This window comes from Narcine bancroftii, chromosome 10, assembly GCF_036971445.1.
Source record: "Narcine bancroftii isolate sNarBan1 chromosome 10, sNarBan1.hap1, whole genome shotgun sequence".
NCBI classification, from domain to species: Eukaryota; Metazoa; Chordata; class Chondrichthyes; order Torpediniformes; family Narcinidae; genus Narcine; species Narcine bancroftii.
The window spans coordinates 23,363,042-23,376,817 of NC_091478.1; the positions used below are offsets into that span (position 1 = coordinate 23,363,042).

Consider the following 13,776-nt stretch of genomic DNA (forward strand, 5'->3'; position numbering starts at 1 on the left):
GTAAATGTCCTTCATGGTAGGAAAGAGAGCCCCCAATTATCTTTTCCACTGATTTCACTATCCTCTGCAGGGTCTTGCAATCTGAAATGGATCTCAATACATCCCCTGTAAAATGTAGTGAGGATAGGGTGGGGTGGGTGGGAGATGAACTTTCCTCAGCCTTCGCAGGAGTTGGAGACACTGCTGAGCTTTTATGGAGCTTATGTTAAGGGACCAGGTGAGGTTCTCTGCAAAGTGCACTCCAAGAAACTTGATACTCCTGACCTCAACAGTGGAGCTGTCAATGGTCAGTGGAGTGTGATTTTCCCCTGGGCCCTCTTAAAGTCGACAATGTTCAGATACAGGTTGCTCCAGTCTGTTAGCGACTGCACCTCGTCTCTGACTCCTCATTCTTACTGATCTGGCCCACCACGGTCGTGTCATCATCAAACTTGATGATGCTGTTCGAGCTGTGTTTAGCTGCACAGTCGTGGGTCAGCAGTGGACTAAGCACCCAGCCCTGGGTGGTGGGGGGGGGGGGTGTGAAATGCTCAGTGTGATGGGTTCTTTTCTAAGCAGTCTAGCAGGTCGACTCTAACACGCATAGAGCCAATTAAAGTAGAAGAGCAAGAGCACAGTTACAGCATTACATTTGAAAGATTACAACATGGCAAAGGGCAGCATGTTGTGGGGTTCATTCATGAGCCAGGGAGCTGCGTGGGAGAAACTCTTTCAATCTGTTGCTGTGCAAGCTCACACTCAAACCTTCTCCCTGACTGGTAGAGGGAGGAGTGGAATGGGTCTTTCAGAAGAAATCTCTCCCACACATGTGCCCTACTGAGACTTGAGGTCTTGTACCCTGTTATCATTCAATTCCATGTGCTTTGCTGTTTTCTCCTCTTCTGCCAACAATTGGCTCTGGTAGAAATTCCCATCATGGGATTGCCGATTGGTCACAGGTTGGGATCTTCCTACTCCTTTGTGGTTCAGTGCTATTGAATATGGGAGCTCAGGAGGTTTGATGTAAGATGACAATTTAAGGTGAGGGGGAGGAAATTAAGGAAGAGAGTTGGGTGCCTGGGATGAGCTGCCAGAGGTAGTGGTGGAAACAGAAACAATGATAATGTTTGAAAAGACTTCTACGTAGATGGGTGAAAATGGTCTAGCAAGTGCAACCAGTGGAGGTTTAGTTTGCTAAGGGCAGCAGGTTCAGCACAGACTCATGGATGAAGGGCCTGTTCCTCTTCTGTACGTTTAATGGATCAGTGCTGGGTCCATTGTTATTTGTCATCTATATCAATAATCTAGATGATAAGTGGTAAATTGGATCAGCATGTTTGCAGATGACACAGAGACTGGATGTGTAGAGGACAGTGTAGAAGGTTTTCAAAGCTTGCCAAGGTGCTTAGGCCAGCTGGAGAAATGACATGCAACATGGCAGATGGAGTTTAAAGCAGACAAGTTTGAGGTGTTGCATTTTGGAGGATAAACCAAGGTAGGGTATATAAATGGTAGGGCACTGAGTAGTGCAATAGAATAGAGGGATTTGGGAATACAGATACATAATTCTCTGAAAATTGTGTCACAGGTGGATAGGGTTGTAAAGAGAGGTTTTGGCACATTGGCCTTCATAAATTAAATTAACTGAATACAGGAGTTTGGGTGTTATGGTGAAGTTGTATAAGACATTGGTGGGGCCAAATTTGAAATATTGTCTGCAGCTTTGGTCACCTAACTACAGCAAGGATATCAATAAGATTGAAAGAGTGCCAAGACGATTTACTATTTACTTGGATGTTGCCAGGACTCGAAGAACTGAGTTACAGAGAAAGGTTAAACAGGTTAGGACTTTATTGCCTTCAGCACTGAAGAATGGGGGGAGATTTAGTAGAGATATAAAATGATGATGGGTATAGATAAATGCTTTCCACACTGCGGTTAAGTGAGATACATACCACAGGATATGGGTTAAGGGTGAAATGGGAAAAGTTTAAGGGGAACATTAAGGGGAACTTCTTCACACCTAGTGGTGGGAGTGTGGATCAAGCTGACAGCTGAATTGGTGAATGCAGGCTCAATTTTGACACTCAAGAAAAATTTGGACAGGCACATGGGTGCAGGTCAGTGAAACTCAGTAGAATAGTCCAGCATGGAATAGAAGGGCCCTGTTTCTGTGCTGTACTGTTCCATGGTTTATGTTCACTATTGGAACCCCCATACCTCGAGTTCTATGCTCAGTTTTCTAAATACGGCCAAATAAATAGATGCTCCATGATTCAAAGGTCACCCCCTCCAGCAATGCAGCACCTGGCGTGGATGTGAGGGTTCTGCAGAGGAGGTGCTGCATTGCTGGAGGGGGTGACCTTTGAATCATGGAGCATCTATTTATTTGGCCGTATTTAGAACATAGAGTATAAAATATTGCAGCACACTACAGGCCCTTCGTCCCTCCAAAACAATAACTAAAACCTACCTTGTAACACTTTTTTTGAGCCATCGATTGTTCTTGATATTGGATCCATTGTTTGTTTAGGGTTCTGAAGTTGATCCCTTCCAGCTGTCCGAAGGCCCCGCAGAGGGATGGGCCCCATCCTGCACTAAAGCCTGTTCCGTCCAGGACAAAGGTTGCTGCTAAATTTTCTCCGCGTCGAAGGGAAGAAGGATCTGCTTGCTGCAATCATTAAACAATGTCAAGAAACGATTGATGAACTTATTGTCATATACATCATACAAAGAACAAGAGGAGGTTGGAGGGGAGAGGCGGGCTTAAGATCGGTGTGCCTCCCCTTGCCACCCTCTTGCCTCTGGTTCCTGATTCCCCAACTCTGGGCAAAACACCGGATCTATGATTTTGTATACTTCTGAGAGCACCTGTCATCTTCCTGCGCCCCAAGGAATAATGCCTCGGCCTGCTCAACCACGATCATCTCCTTCGTCTTGTCCACGTTGAGACTCCGGTTGTTATTCTCGCACCATGTCACAAGAGTTTCCAACTCTTCTCTGTAGAGCGACTCATCGTTGTTGCTGACGAGGCCAACGACTATTGTGTCATCTGCAAACTTGATGACACTATTGGAGATGGATCTAGTTATGCAGTCCAGGGTCAGTAGTGTGAACAGGAGTGGGCTGAGAACACAGCTCTTAAGGTGCGCCAGAGGTCACCGTGGTGATGACCAACATTCTGCTTCTGACCCGGACAGACTGTGGTCTTTCCGTTAGGTCGTCCGGGATCCAGTTACAGAGAGGGGTATTGAGTCCCAGCGAGGACACCTTCTCCACCAGCCTTTGGGGTTAGTCGTATGAGTCATCATTCTCCAGGTCGGTCAAGATGGCAATCCACTTTGGATTGTCCCTCGTCAAGGCGAGGGACAAGGGACAAGGTTAGAGCATCATCAATAGAACGGTTTCTTCAAAAGGTGACATTTCAAATGAGTCCAGTGTTTCTGGGAGGTGGTCTTTGATGCATTCCATCACCAGATGCTCAAAGCATTTCATATTGGTAGAAGTCACTGCCACTGAGCAGTAGTCATTGAGGCCTGTTGCTGTCACCCTTTTTGGTACCGGGATGATGATAGCTGTCTTGAATCCCATGGGAATGATGGGTTTCTGCAGTGAGGTGTTGAAGATGTCTGTGAAGACCTCCGTCATTTGGTCTGAACAATCTTTCAGAATCCGACCAGATATGTTGTCTGGTCCCGCTGCCATGTATGGGTTCACCTTGGATAGGGTTCTCCTCACCTCAGCTGTGGCTATGCAGGGGCCAGTTCATCCTGGGGACATGGAGATTTCTTCAGTGTCGGCCTGTTCTCATCAAACCATGCATAGAAAATGTTCAGTCTGTGTGGAAGGGAGGTGTCGTTGTCTTTAACTCGCAAGGTTGTCTTATGATCTGTTATGGTCTTGATCCCCTACTTCATGTTGCCGCTATCTGTGGATCTTCTCTGTGTACCCACGCTTTGCCTTCTGGATTACATGGGACAGTTGAGTCATGGCTGATCTTAGTGCCATCTGTCTCCTGAACTGAAGGCAGCATTACAAGCTCTGAGAAGTGCCTGGATCTCTAGATTCAATCATAGTTTCTGGTTAACTCTGATTGTGAACCATTTGATCTTGATGACATCCTCAGTGCACTTGCTGATGCAGGCAATCATGGAGCATGAGGGACCTAATAGTTGAGCTGGTCACCCTCATGAAACAGCTGCAGTTCTGGTCTCAAAGCAGTCCTGTATAGCACCTCTGAGGCGCACCCCAGCCAGATCCTGTAGCACCTCTGAGGCGCACCCCCAGTCTCATCCTGATCTCCCTGTGAACTGGCTTAGTTCATTTTGTCAGCAGACCCGCACACACGGATAGCAGGACAGATATGTGATCCGAATAACGAAGGTGGAGGCCAGGGAAATCCCCGTACTCACCAGGGTCATCGTTAATCTAATCCAGGGTGTTCTCTAGTGGTGAAGTTGATATGCTATTCAAACCATGGTAAGACCGATCGAGATCCTGCTGTAACTTTTGGCAACCTCCTTCACTGTCATCAATAGTCAAGTCACCTTTATTTAAGCTTGTACAGTAAAGACGAGTTTGCATTTCTCCAGGTCCATGGAGCATATTTGCATAAATATAAGGTAGAATAGAAGTTAAACCCATTAAAATATTAAGACGTACAATAACAGTCCACAGTATCTATCCCCAAATGTCCTGGCTTGGGGGGGGTGGGGGGGGGTGGAAGAAGCTATTGCCCAATCTGGATGTACGGGCCCAAGTGCTGCAGTACCTTCTACCAGATGGCAGAAGGGAGAACAGTTTACTTGAGGGGTGTGTGGAGTCCTTCACAATGTTTATCGCCTTTTGCCTGTGGTCGAGTGTTGTAAATGTCCTTCATGGTAGGAAGAGAGCCCCCAATGATCTTTTCCACTGATTTCACTATCCTCTGCAGGGTCTTGCGGTCCAAGGAAATTCTTGATACATCCTATGTAGAACATAGTGAGGATGGATCATGGGAGATGAACTTTCCTCAGCCTTCACAGGAAATAGAGGCACTGCTGGGCTTTCTTGGCTATGGAGCTGGTGTTAAGGGACCAAGTGAGGTTCTTTGCAAAGTGCACTCCAACGTAACTTGATTCTCTTGATGACCTCAATGGTGGAGCCGTTAATGGTCAGTTGAGCATGGTCCCTCCGGGCCCTCTTGAAATCGACAACCATCTCGTTTCTTTGACATTCAGATAGAGGTTGTTGACTCTGTCCCAGTCCATTAGCGACTGCACCTCGTCTCTATATGCTATCTCCTCATTCTTACTAATCAGACCCACCATGGACATGTCAGCGAATTTGATGATGTGGTTTGAGCTGTGTTTAGTGGCACAGTCTTGCCTCAGTAGAGTGAACAGCAGTGGACACACACACATAGGGGCTCCCATGCTCAGTGTGATGGTTTTGGAGATGCTGTTAAGGATCCAGATTGCCTGAAGTCAAGAATCCAATTGCAGAGGGAGGTTTTTGGACCAAGTAGCTCAACCTATTAGGTACTGAGGTATGATTGTGTTGAACGCTGAGCTGAAGTCAATAAACAGCATTTGAGTCCTAGTTTTCTAGGTGGGTGAGGGCTAGATGGAGGGCAGTGGCAATGCCATCATCCATAAGACGGTTGGGTCTGTATACAAACTGCAGGGGATCCAGTGATAGGGCCAGTAGGAGCTTCAGGACAAGCCTCTTGAAGCACTTCATGATGATGGACATGAGCGTGACAGGGTAGTAGTCATTGAGACAGGTCACAGACATCTTCAGCACAGGGACAATGGTGGTGGCGGCTTTGAAGCATGTTGGGACCAGAGCGCTTCTCAGATGTTGGTGAGAACATCTGCTAGCTGAGCTGCACATCCCCTGAGCACTCTGCTGGGAGCGTTTTCTGGTCCAGCATCTTTCTGTGGGTTGACCTTGCTTAGTTCTCTCTTCATGTCAGCCACTGCAAGACACACCTAGTTATTTGGAGGAGAGGTGGTCTTCTTTGCCACCATGTTGTTTTTCATCTCAAAAAGTTGTTCAGTGCATCTGGGAGGAGGCATCACCTGCTCAGGCAGATGGTGTAGTTTTGTGGTTGGTGATGTCTTGGATGCCCTTCCACATGCATCACGTGTCCTTGGTGTCTAGGAAGTGACTGTGAATGTGCTGGGCATGTCCATGCTTTGCTTCTCTGATGGCCTTAGACAGCTTGGCTCTTGCAATAACTAGGGCTGCCTTGACATCCACTCTGAAGGCAGCATCTCAGTTCCTGAGCAGCAAGCACACCTCTGCAATCATCCATGGCTTCAGATTGGAGTGAGTTATGATGGTCTTGGGCACAGTGATGTGTTGTTACTGATGTAGCTGGTCACTGATGGTATATACTCCAGACTGTTGCACTTCCTTGAACATGTTCCAGTCAATGCACTCAGCAGTCTTGAAGTGCATGAATGGCTCCCACTGCCCAGGTCTTAACCTGCTTCCAAACTGGTCCAGAGCATCTGACAAGCAGTCTGTATACTGGGATTAGCATTTCAGGGATGTGGTCTGAGTATCAGAGGTAGGGTCGGGGCAGGGCTCTGCCCGATGTATGTTGGAGATGTTCATATACACGAGATCCAAAGTGTTCCCCTCTTGTAGCAAAGTCCACATACTGATAGAATTTAGGTAGCCTTGACGAGGTTTCACCTGGTTGAAATCCTCAGCAATAATGATCAGTCTGTCGGGGTGTGCAGTCTGCAGTTTGTTTATAGCCTTGTACAGTTCCCAGATTGCCTCCTTAGTGTTAGTGCCAGGGTGGGGGGGTTGTACGCTGCAACTATGAGGACCATGGTAAATTCTCGCGGTAGATAAAATGGTCTTCATCTGAACGTCACAAATTACACCAGCTTTGAGTAGTGACTGGAGACTCATTCCGAGTCCTTGAACCATTTAATGTTGATGTAAATGCACAGGCCACCGCCATGGACTTTACCACACAAAGCAGCATCTCTGTCAGCCCAAAATAAAGTGAGGCTGTCTAGCTGAATGGTGGCATCGAGGACCCTGTTGCTGAGTCACGTTTCTCTGAAGACCAAAGCACAGTAGTCCATCCTCATGCTGCGAATACCTCCAGAGTTGGATGTCATCCATTTTGTTCCCCAGGCAGAAGATGTTGGCGAGCAGAATGGACAGCAGAGCTGGATGGCAGAGGTTCGCCTTCGGTCTCGCACGAACCCCTGCTCGCTTACCGCACTTCCTCCACCTTGCACACCGCTTCCTTTTCCTCTGCGATCCCAAGGCTTTTAGGTTAAATCCGCCCATGGTTGCATCTGCCTGCCGCAGCAGCCCATGGTCGTGTAGCTCGTCCCACAGGTCTTCCCGGAGGTGAGTAGAAACATTTCTATCTTAGGCTATATCGTTGGGTAAACTTTGTAACAGTTTAACTAGACTGTTTAGCTAGATCAAAAAACAAGACAAAAATAAAACTACCAGTGTCCTGGAGAAGCCGCTGTGTCTAACGTCGCGCTGCCTTCTTTACCAGCCACTTTAATGTCATTCTGTTTTCTATTAACTGTCAATCAATATCATTATGTTAGCCCAGTTCCACGTGCTCTAAGCTTGTTCACCAGCCTGTTTGCCTCCTTAGTGAAAGCTACCTGAAAATCACACTCAAAATCTGAATCAATTGTCAAGAACACGTTGTGCAATTTGTTGTTTTGCGGCAACTTTACAGATGCAAAAATTGCTATAAATTACTTTAAAAAGTGCAAGAGAAAAAGTGAGGTAGTGTCTGTGGTTTATTGTCCATTCAGAAAGTTGATGGCAGAAGGAAAGAAACTTGTTTTTGTATTGATGGGTATTGGTCTTCAGGCTCCAGTACCTCCTTCCTGATGGTAGCAGAGTGAAGAGGGCATGGCCTGGGAGGTGAGGGTCCTTGAGGATAGAGGCTGCTTTCTTGAGACACCACCTCTCGTAGATGTCCTTAATGGAGTGAAGACGTGCCCATGTTCACATAACTGGCCAAGTTCACATCTCTCTGAAGCCTTTTCCTGCCATTCTACTAAATCCACCTCAAAGAGCTCTCCCCACCCCCACCCCCCCACCCTTTTACCATTCTCTCCCTCTCCTTACTTCCAATTATAACTGAATGTTTTGGGGACAATCTGATTCTACACTGAGACCCACAGTGCAGTTCGAATCTTCCTGGTTGGACTCATTTCACAGAGGAGACATTTACTCTTCATTCACATTTACTCCTTGAAAAGCATTGTACAGCCTGATTCCACCCAGGAAGGCAGTCACTATATGGTTACATCCACTCCACTACCTGATTCCATAGTGCAGGAGACACTATCAATGAAAGATATAGTGCAATTTTCACGCTTTATTTTGTGTTAATAAGTAGAATATTACAGAGTTCATCTCAGTACAAATGTTGCAAGGTTTTTTTTATTCCAGATGTTTTTTTAAAATTACCATACGAGTTTAATCTGTACTTTTACTCTGGAGGTTAGCCCAGTTTTACAATCACTTCAGATACAGACCCAGCCATGACTGATCACATATCATGTTTGAGAACAGAATGAGAGACATTCCCTTCCTGTTGCCCTTGGGTTGGGGGGAGAATGAATGTGGTTTGGGGAGGCTCAGGTTTTATACATTAGACTGGAAACAACTTTTGATCCCAAATCTCTCAGAACCTTGAACATTCAGATCTATCAGTAGCATGGTGTTTCTTGAGCACGAAAAATGATTCAGGACTGAGACTAAGCTGGAATGAAGAGAGGGAAGTAGATTCAATAGAAAGAGAGAACTCAGACCTGCCTCTTGAGCACGACACTGAAACCTACTCCATTCTAGGTCCACTGTTTTCAGCTGCTCTATACCTGCTCCTCAGTTCTCACTTTTCTCTCGATTTCCCCCACCCTTGTGGTCTCCTTCCCCGCCCGTCTTGCCACCTTTATTTGACTAGCATCTATCACTTCTTGGCTCCTCTCCTTCCAACTTCAAAATCCATGAAGGGTCCTGACTTGAAACTCAGCATTATTTTTTAGTACTTGTGTTCATTTCTGGTTGCCTCATTAGAAGAAGCTTTAGAGAGGGTGCAGAGATTTACCAGGATTCAAGAAATGTATTGTGACAAAAGGATGAGTGCCCCAGGGCTTTTCTCTTTGGAGCGACGGAGGATGAGGTGACACTAGTCAGAATTTATGTTGTGAACATGTGACAAAATTAATTGCTTTGCATTAGCATTACAGGGTCGCAATAAATTACATTTAAAAATAAATTAGTTCAAAAGAAGGGAAAAGTGAGTGTGTGTCCGAGGGCCTATCAATTCAGAAATCTGATAGTGGAGGGAAAGAAGCTGTTTTTGTACCACTGTGTGTTCGTCTTCAGGTCCCTGCACCTCCTTCCTGATGGTAGCAATGAGAAGAGGGCATGGCCTGGGTAGTGAGGGTCCTTAAGACACCAAGGCTTAGATAGGGTGGAGAGCCAGCACCTTTGTCCCAAGGGAGCAATGGCCCATGCCCAGGGGCATCTGTTTTATATAAATGGAGGAAAGTTTAAGGGAGATGACAGAGATGTTTTAAGAGTAGTGGGACCCTGGAATGCATTGCTGGGGGGCCATGGTGGAGGCTGGAACAATGGCTCTTAGATAGGCACAAGATGGGAGGTAGGGAAGGATTAAATTGTCCATGTCTAAGAAATCTGAGATTTAGCACATGGTTGAATACTAGATAGAAATTCTACAGGTGCACTGGTTGCACAATGGCCTGGTTTAGAAACTCTAGTGCCAAGGAATACAGAAATCTGCAAAGAGTGCCACATTCAAAGGTGCTGCCTCAAGAAGGCAGCCAACATCATAAAGAATTCCCATCACTGGTCAGGGAGAAGGGTACAGAAGCCTGAAGTTCAGTACCTCTAGCGTCAGGAACAGTTTTGATCCAACAGCCTTAAGAACCATATTAGCCTAATCATAAACTACTCTGGGGCCACCAAAAGATCTATCTGAACTATTGAAACTTTTTTCTTCTTGCTAACTGCCACTGAACATCATTTTTCTATCTGGGTATATTGTTGATGCATTTTATGTATGGCTGAAACAAGTAAGAATTTCATTGCATCTGTGCATTGTACAGTATTAATGTATATGTCAATAAACTCTCATCATTGCAAATGGCTTTGGTTTCTTCAAGTATAACATAAGCCATAATGCAAACATTTCTATCTATTTTTTGGTTGTTAGCCAGTTACCTAGATCCAGTGATAACACTGGACAATAATTTTTTTTCAAAAGGTTGGCTTCCTGAAAAATAATTAGGATTTTCAGACAACTTCAAACTGAACATAAAGATGATTTTCTTGTCACGCAAGTTGGATAAGCATTAAATGAACTTTTATTGAATTTATCATGTTAAATTGCATAATGATACTGACATATTGCATTAGTTCAACTGACCAGAAAAATGTTTTGTTGCTGAAATGTTTCTCAGCATCTGAAGCCTTTTGTGTTAGTGTCCAACAAGAGTCGGCCAACATTGATGGATTCCAGTCACCCTGATGGTCACAATGTTCATCACTGACTGGACCCAGATCAAGCAGGGTGAGTGAACGCAGAAAATGAATTTTCAATGACATGTTGCACTTTTCATGGTTTTGTATGGGTGAAGTAGACTTAAATCACAAAAAAAAACAGGATGATTAGAATTTTAAGGTGATTCAGGAAGAAAATTCTTCGTTGTCCAGTGTTATCAATGTGGAACTGTTCTTAAAACAGAAACATGGAAAGAGGAGTTCAAATGTAGAAAGGATTGTGATGAGCAAATAAAGAGAACCTTGTTCACTTATTAACGAATATGTTTCTCTATTTCCTTATTACAATCCTTTCTACATTTGAACCCCTCTTTCCATGTTTCCTGAGACTCACTACAACATTAGTTGCTGACGTCTCCTGTTAAAGATATTATTCATCAACTATTATTAGTGCAGGAGCCAACAGAGTAACGGAAAAACTGATAAAATTTAAACTCTATTGTATTCCCATAAGCAGACTTGGTTAAGGTACATAAAGAAATTCTGTATATTTAAAGGTGTCTTCCTTTGAAGAGCAATGGCAGGATGAGTTGATATAAACAGTGACAGGGTTTCACTGCCATGGAGGCAGGGGACCACTGGGCTTTTCTAGAACCAATTTCCCTAACCTTCTCAAGTCTGTTGTCGGATGTTACAACTTCAGTAACAATCTGTCAGGACCAAGGAAAGTACTTAGGCCTTTAAATGCCCAGGGATCTAGATTCATTGCTGAAAAGGTAAAGAAAACTTTCATGATCATATCAGAGCCCCTTCAATTTCATTGTAATTTTGATATTTGCATTCAGTTACCTGATTATGGGCTTCAGGGATTTTTCCATTTCCACTGGCCCCTCCACTACGTTTACACCCTTGTAACCCATTGGGTGCTAACAACTCCAGCTATCGAAAAATGTCTAGACAGTATTGCCTGGTGATTCTAACTGCCAACTTACCACGTTTTACCAATCAGCCCAAGAACGATCTCGAGTAAGTAGCTGAATTTTTAAAGGGTCCATGACTGCCCATGCATATACAGAAACATTGATTTGTTTAATTGCTGTCTTGGATGCAAAACTGCTCGTTCCCAAGCACGTCCTGTTAAGAAATCAGTGCCCATTTAATTATGAATCATTTCTTTATTAAAGTTATTCACTTTCGGTATAAAATGAGAAGCTCCATTAACCAACTCCAGGCCACGTTAGTCTTTTTCCATTTCCACAATTAGCCCCATTAACTGATTGCACCAGGTTGCATCCGCTTAAAGGAAACCAAGATAGAAAGAGTGAAGAGGCACTCGATATGAAAGAACAAAACAAATTCATACCGAATTGAGAAATAACACAAAGGACAAGGTGGAATGAAAAACCATTTAGAATAAAACCATTTTAACCAAATGGAATGACAGAATCAGAATAAACAAAATGCAATGAAATCACAAAATATACAAATAAATCATATACAAAATAAATAGTCTGTAAATCTACAAAGTCTTTACCATTGTTAATTATAAATGTCATTTAACTGACAATCTTATGAAACTTACACTTCATCCATAGATTTTTTGTGCTTAATATATACATAGTTATGAATACTGTAGTCAGAATACTTCACCTCAGAGTCAGTTTTGTACAATACAAACTGCAATTTACTTGCAAGGTCGATTGATTAAACAATATGTAGTGATAGTCAGTCTGCCATAAGAACACTTCAGTTACAGCTGCATTTCTCAGTTTTACATTCGTCCATGGGTGGATTTGGCATATTTACCTGCTATGTAGACATTACTATATCTTCCAAAAGAGTTCTAGAGTCCATATATATTGGAGTGTTATTCACAGTTTGCATACAAATGTTGAAATCAATTAAGTCAATGACGTTTTGTGCAAATGTGGAATCAAGTTTCCATATTCAAGTTACAATTTAAATGCCCAGCAACCCCAACTCTTTTGGGATAAAATATGCAACTACATCCCATTTAATGCAATGGGTGTTTAAAACGTCAACCACATACTAAAGTAAGCTGGAGAAATGGACACATTTTCAACATTCACCTTCAATGACCATCTTAAACCATAATTAAAAACACATTTTACAGTCTCACAGTTAATCTCAGTAGGTCATCATTAAAAAAATACACATTTCTCTTCCCAGCCACAATATGGCACTTGGACTACTTTCCCAAACATCTGACCATTCTCCTTTTGTGCAAGGATTAACAATAAACATGAATATAGAGAAGGATAACAAGCCACCAGTGTGCAGAGGATCTGTCAGAACCTTGGCAGTTGTTTAGTGTTCCATTCAACCACCTCTGTCATTCTTGTTCACCTTCTTGCGCCGAGGCACATCTCTTTGGTCTCATGACAGTGGATACATGTGCTTGCACGTGCCTGTATACACAATACAGCAGTTCTCTGAATAATAAGCGAGTGAGCAGCTCTGTCACTATTCTATATTTTGCCTTCATTGTGCATGCTGTGATTCGACTTGTGAGTCACACAGTTTTGCTCGTTTAGCAGGTTTGCTGTTTCATCAGGTAAGTGATCGTGCATCTCATTTAAAGTCAATTCAATCTTAGTATTTTCACTGTCTGATGACTGTGGTGTTTTATCCATTATGGATGCCATCAGGGCATTCTGATAATGCTGTCTTGTAATCTACAAAGTGAAATGCATCTGTTTAAATGCATACATTTTTAAAGATACAACTTTTCTTCACATAAAAGTATATACGAGAGGATATTTCAGTTACCAATGAAAATTATAATTCCTATCGATAAAGATTTGTTTGTTTAAAAACTCAATTTCCCCCAGAGGTGAAAAGTGCGCATGAACAAACTTTAACAATTTCAAGTATAAACCAGGAGAATAAGGAAAAACACACGCGCGCACACACACTTACATTGCACAGGAGACCATTCTAATGCTGCTCAGGGGTGGAAAGACTTGTTACTGGAATGGGGATTTTTACAATCCCAGAGAAATAAAGTGACAGCAAACTACATTTTGGCTTATTAAAATTATAACAAGCCCCAACACTTCGTATAAGTTGATTTTAGCAAATGGAAGTTTAACCTTAAAACATCCTTGATTCGAATTTGAAAAAAAATCACAAGCTGTCCAAACTAATAGTCACAGCCATTTAGTCTCAAAAGTATCGATCATTTGCTGCAGCAGTTTTTTGAGAAACCCAAGAACTGTTTTTTGTTGCTCAAAGGTTGTAGAATAAATACAAAAAGTGAACTTG

At 43.4% G+C, this 13,776-nt stretch overlaps 2 protein-coding genes across 4 annotated transcripts in view; one reads left to right on the plus strand and one right to left on the minus strand.

Moving 5' to 3' along the window:
* LOC138744296 (arsenite methyltransferase-like) overlaps positions 1 to 10,135 on the plus strand; it is a 36,431-nt gene extending 26,296 nt beyond the window's left edge. For both annotated transcript variants that reach the window (XM_069900195.1, XM_069900194.1), the window contains exon 11: positions 2,513 to 10,135. In XM_069900195.1, the coding sequence (XP_069756296.1) occupies positions 2,513 to 2,614 (102 nt within the window). In that variant the 3' untranslated portion in view covers positions 2,615 to 10,135. The remainder of the gene's footprint in view (positions 1 to 2,512) is intronic.
* A 1,511-nt stretch (positions 10,136 to 11,646) lies between these two features.
* The window catches only part of LOC138744295 (metal transporter CNNM2-like), a 102,966-nt gene continuing 100,836 nt past the window's right edge, over positions 11,647 to 13,776 (minus strand). For both annotated transcript variants that reach the window (XM_069900192.1, XM_069900190.1), the window contains one exon: positions 11,647 to 13,187. In XM_069900192.1, the coding sequence (XP_069756293.1) occupies positions 12,981 to 13,187 (207 nt within the window). In that variant the 3' untranslated portion in view covers positions 11,647 to 12,980. The remainder of the gene's footprint in view (positions 13,188 to 13,776) is intronic.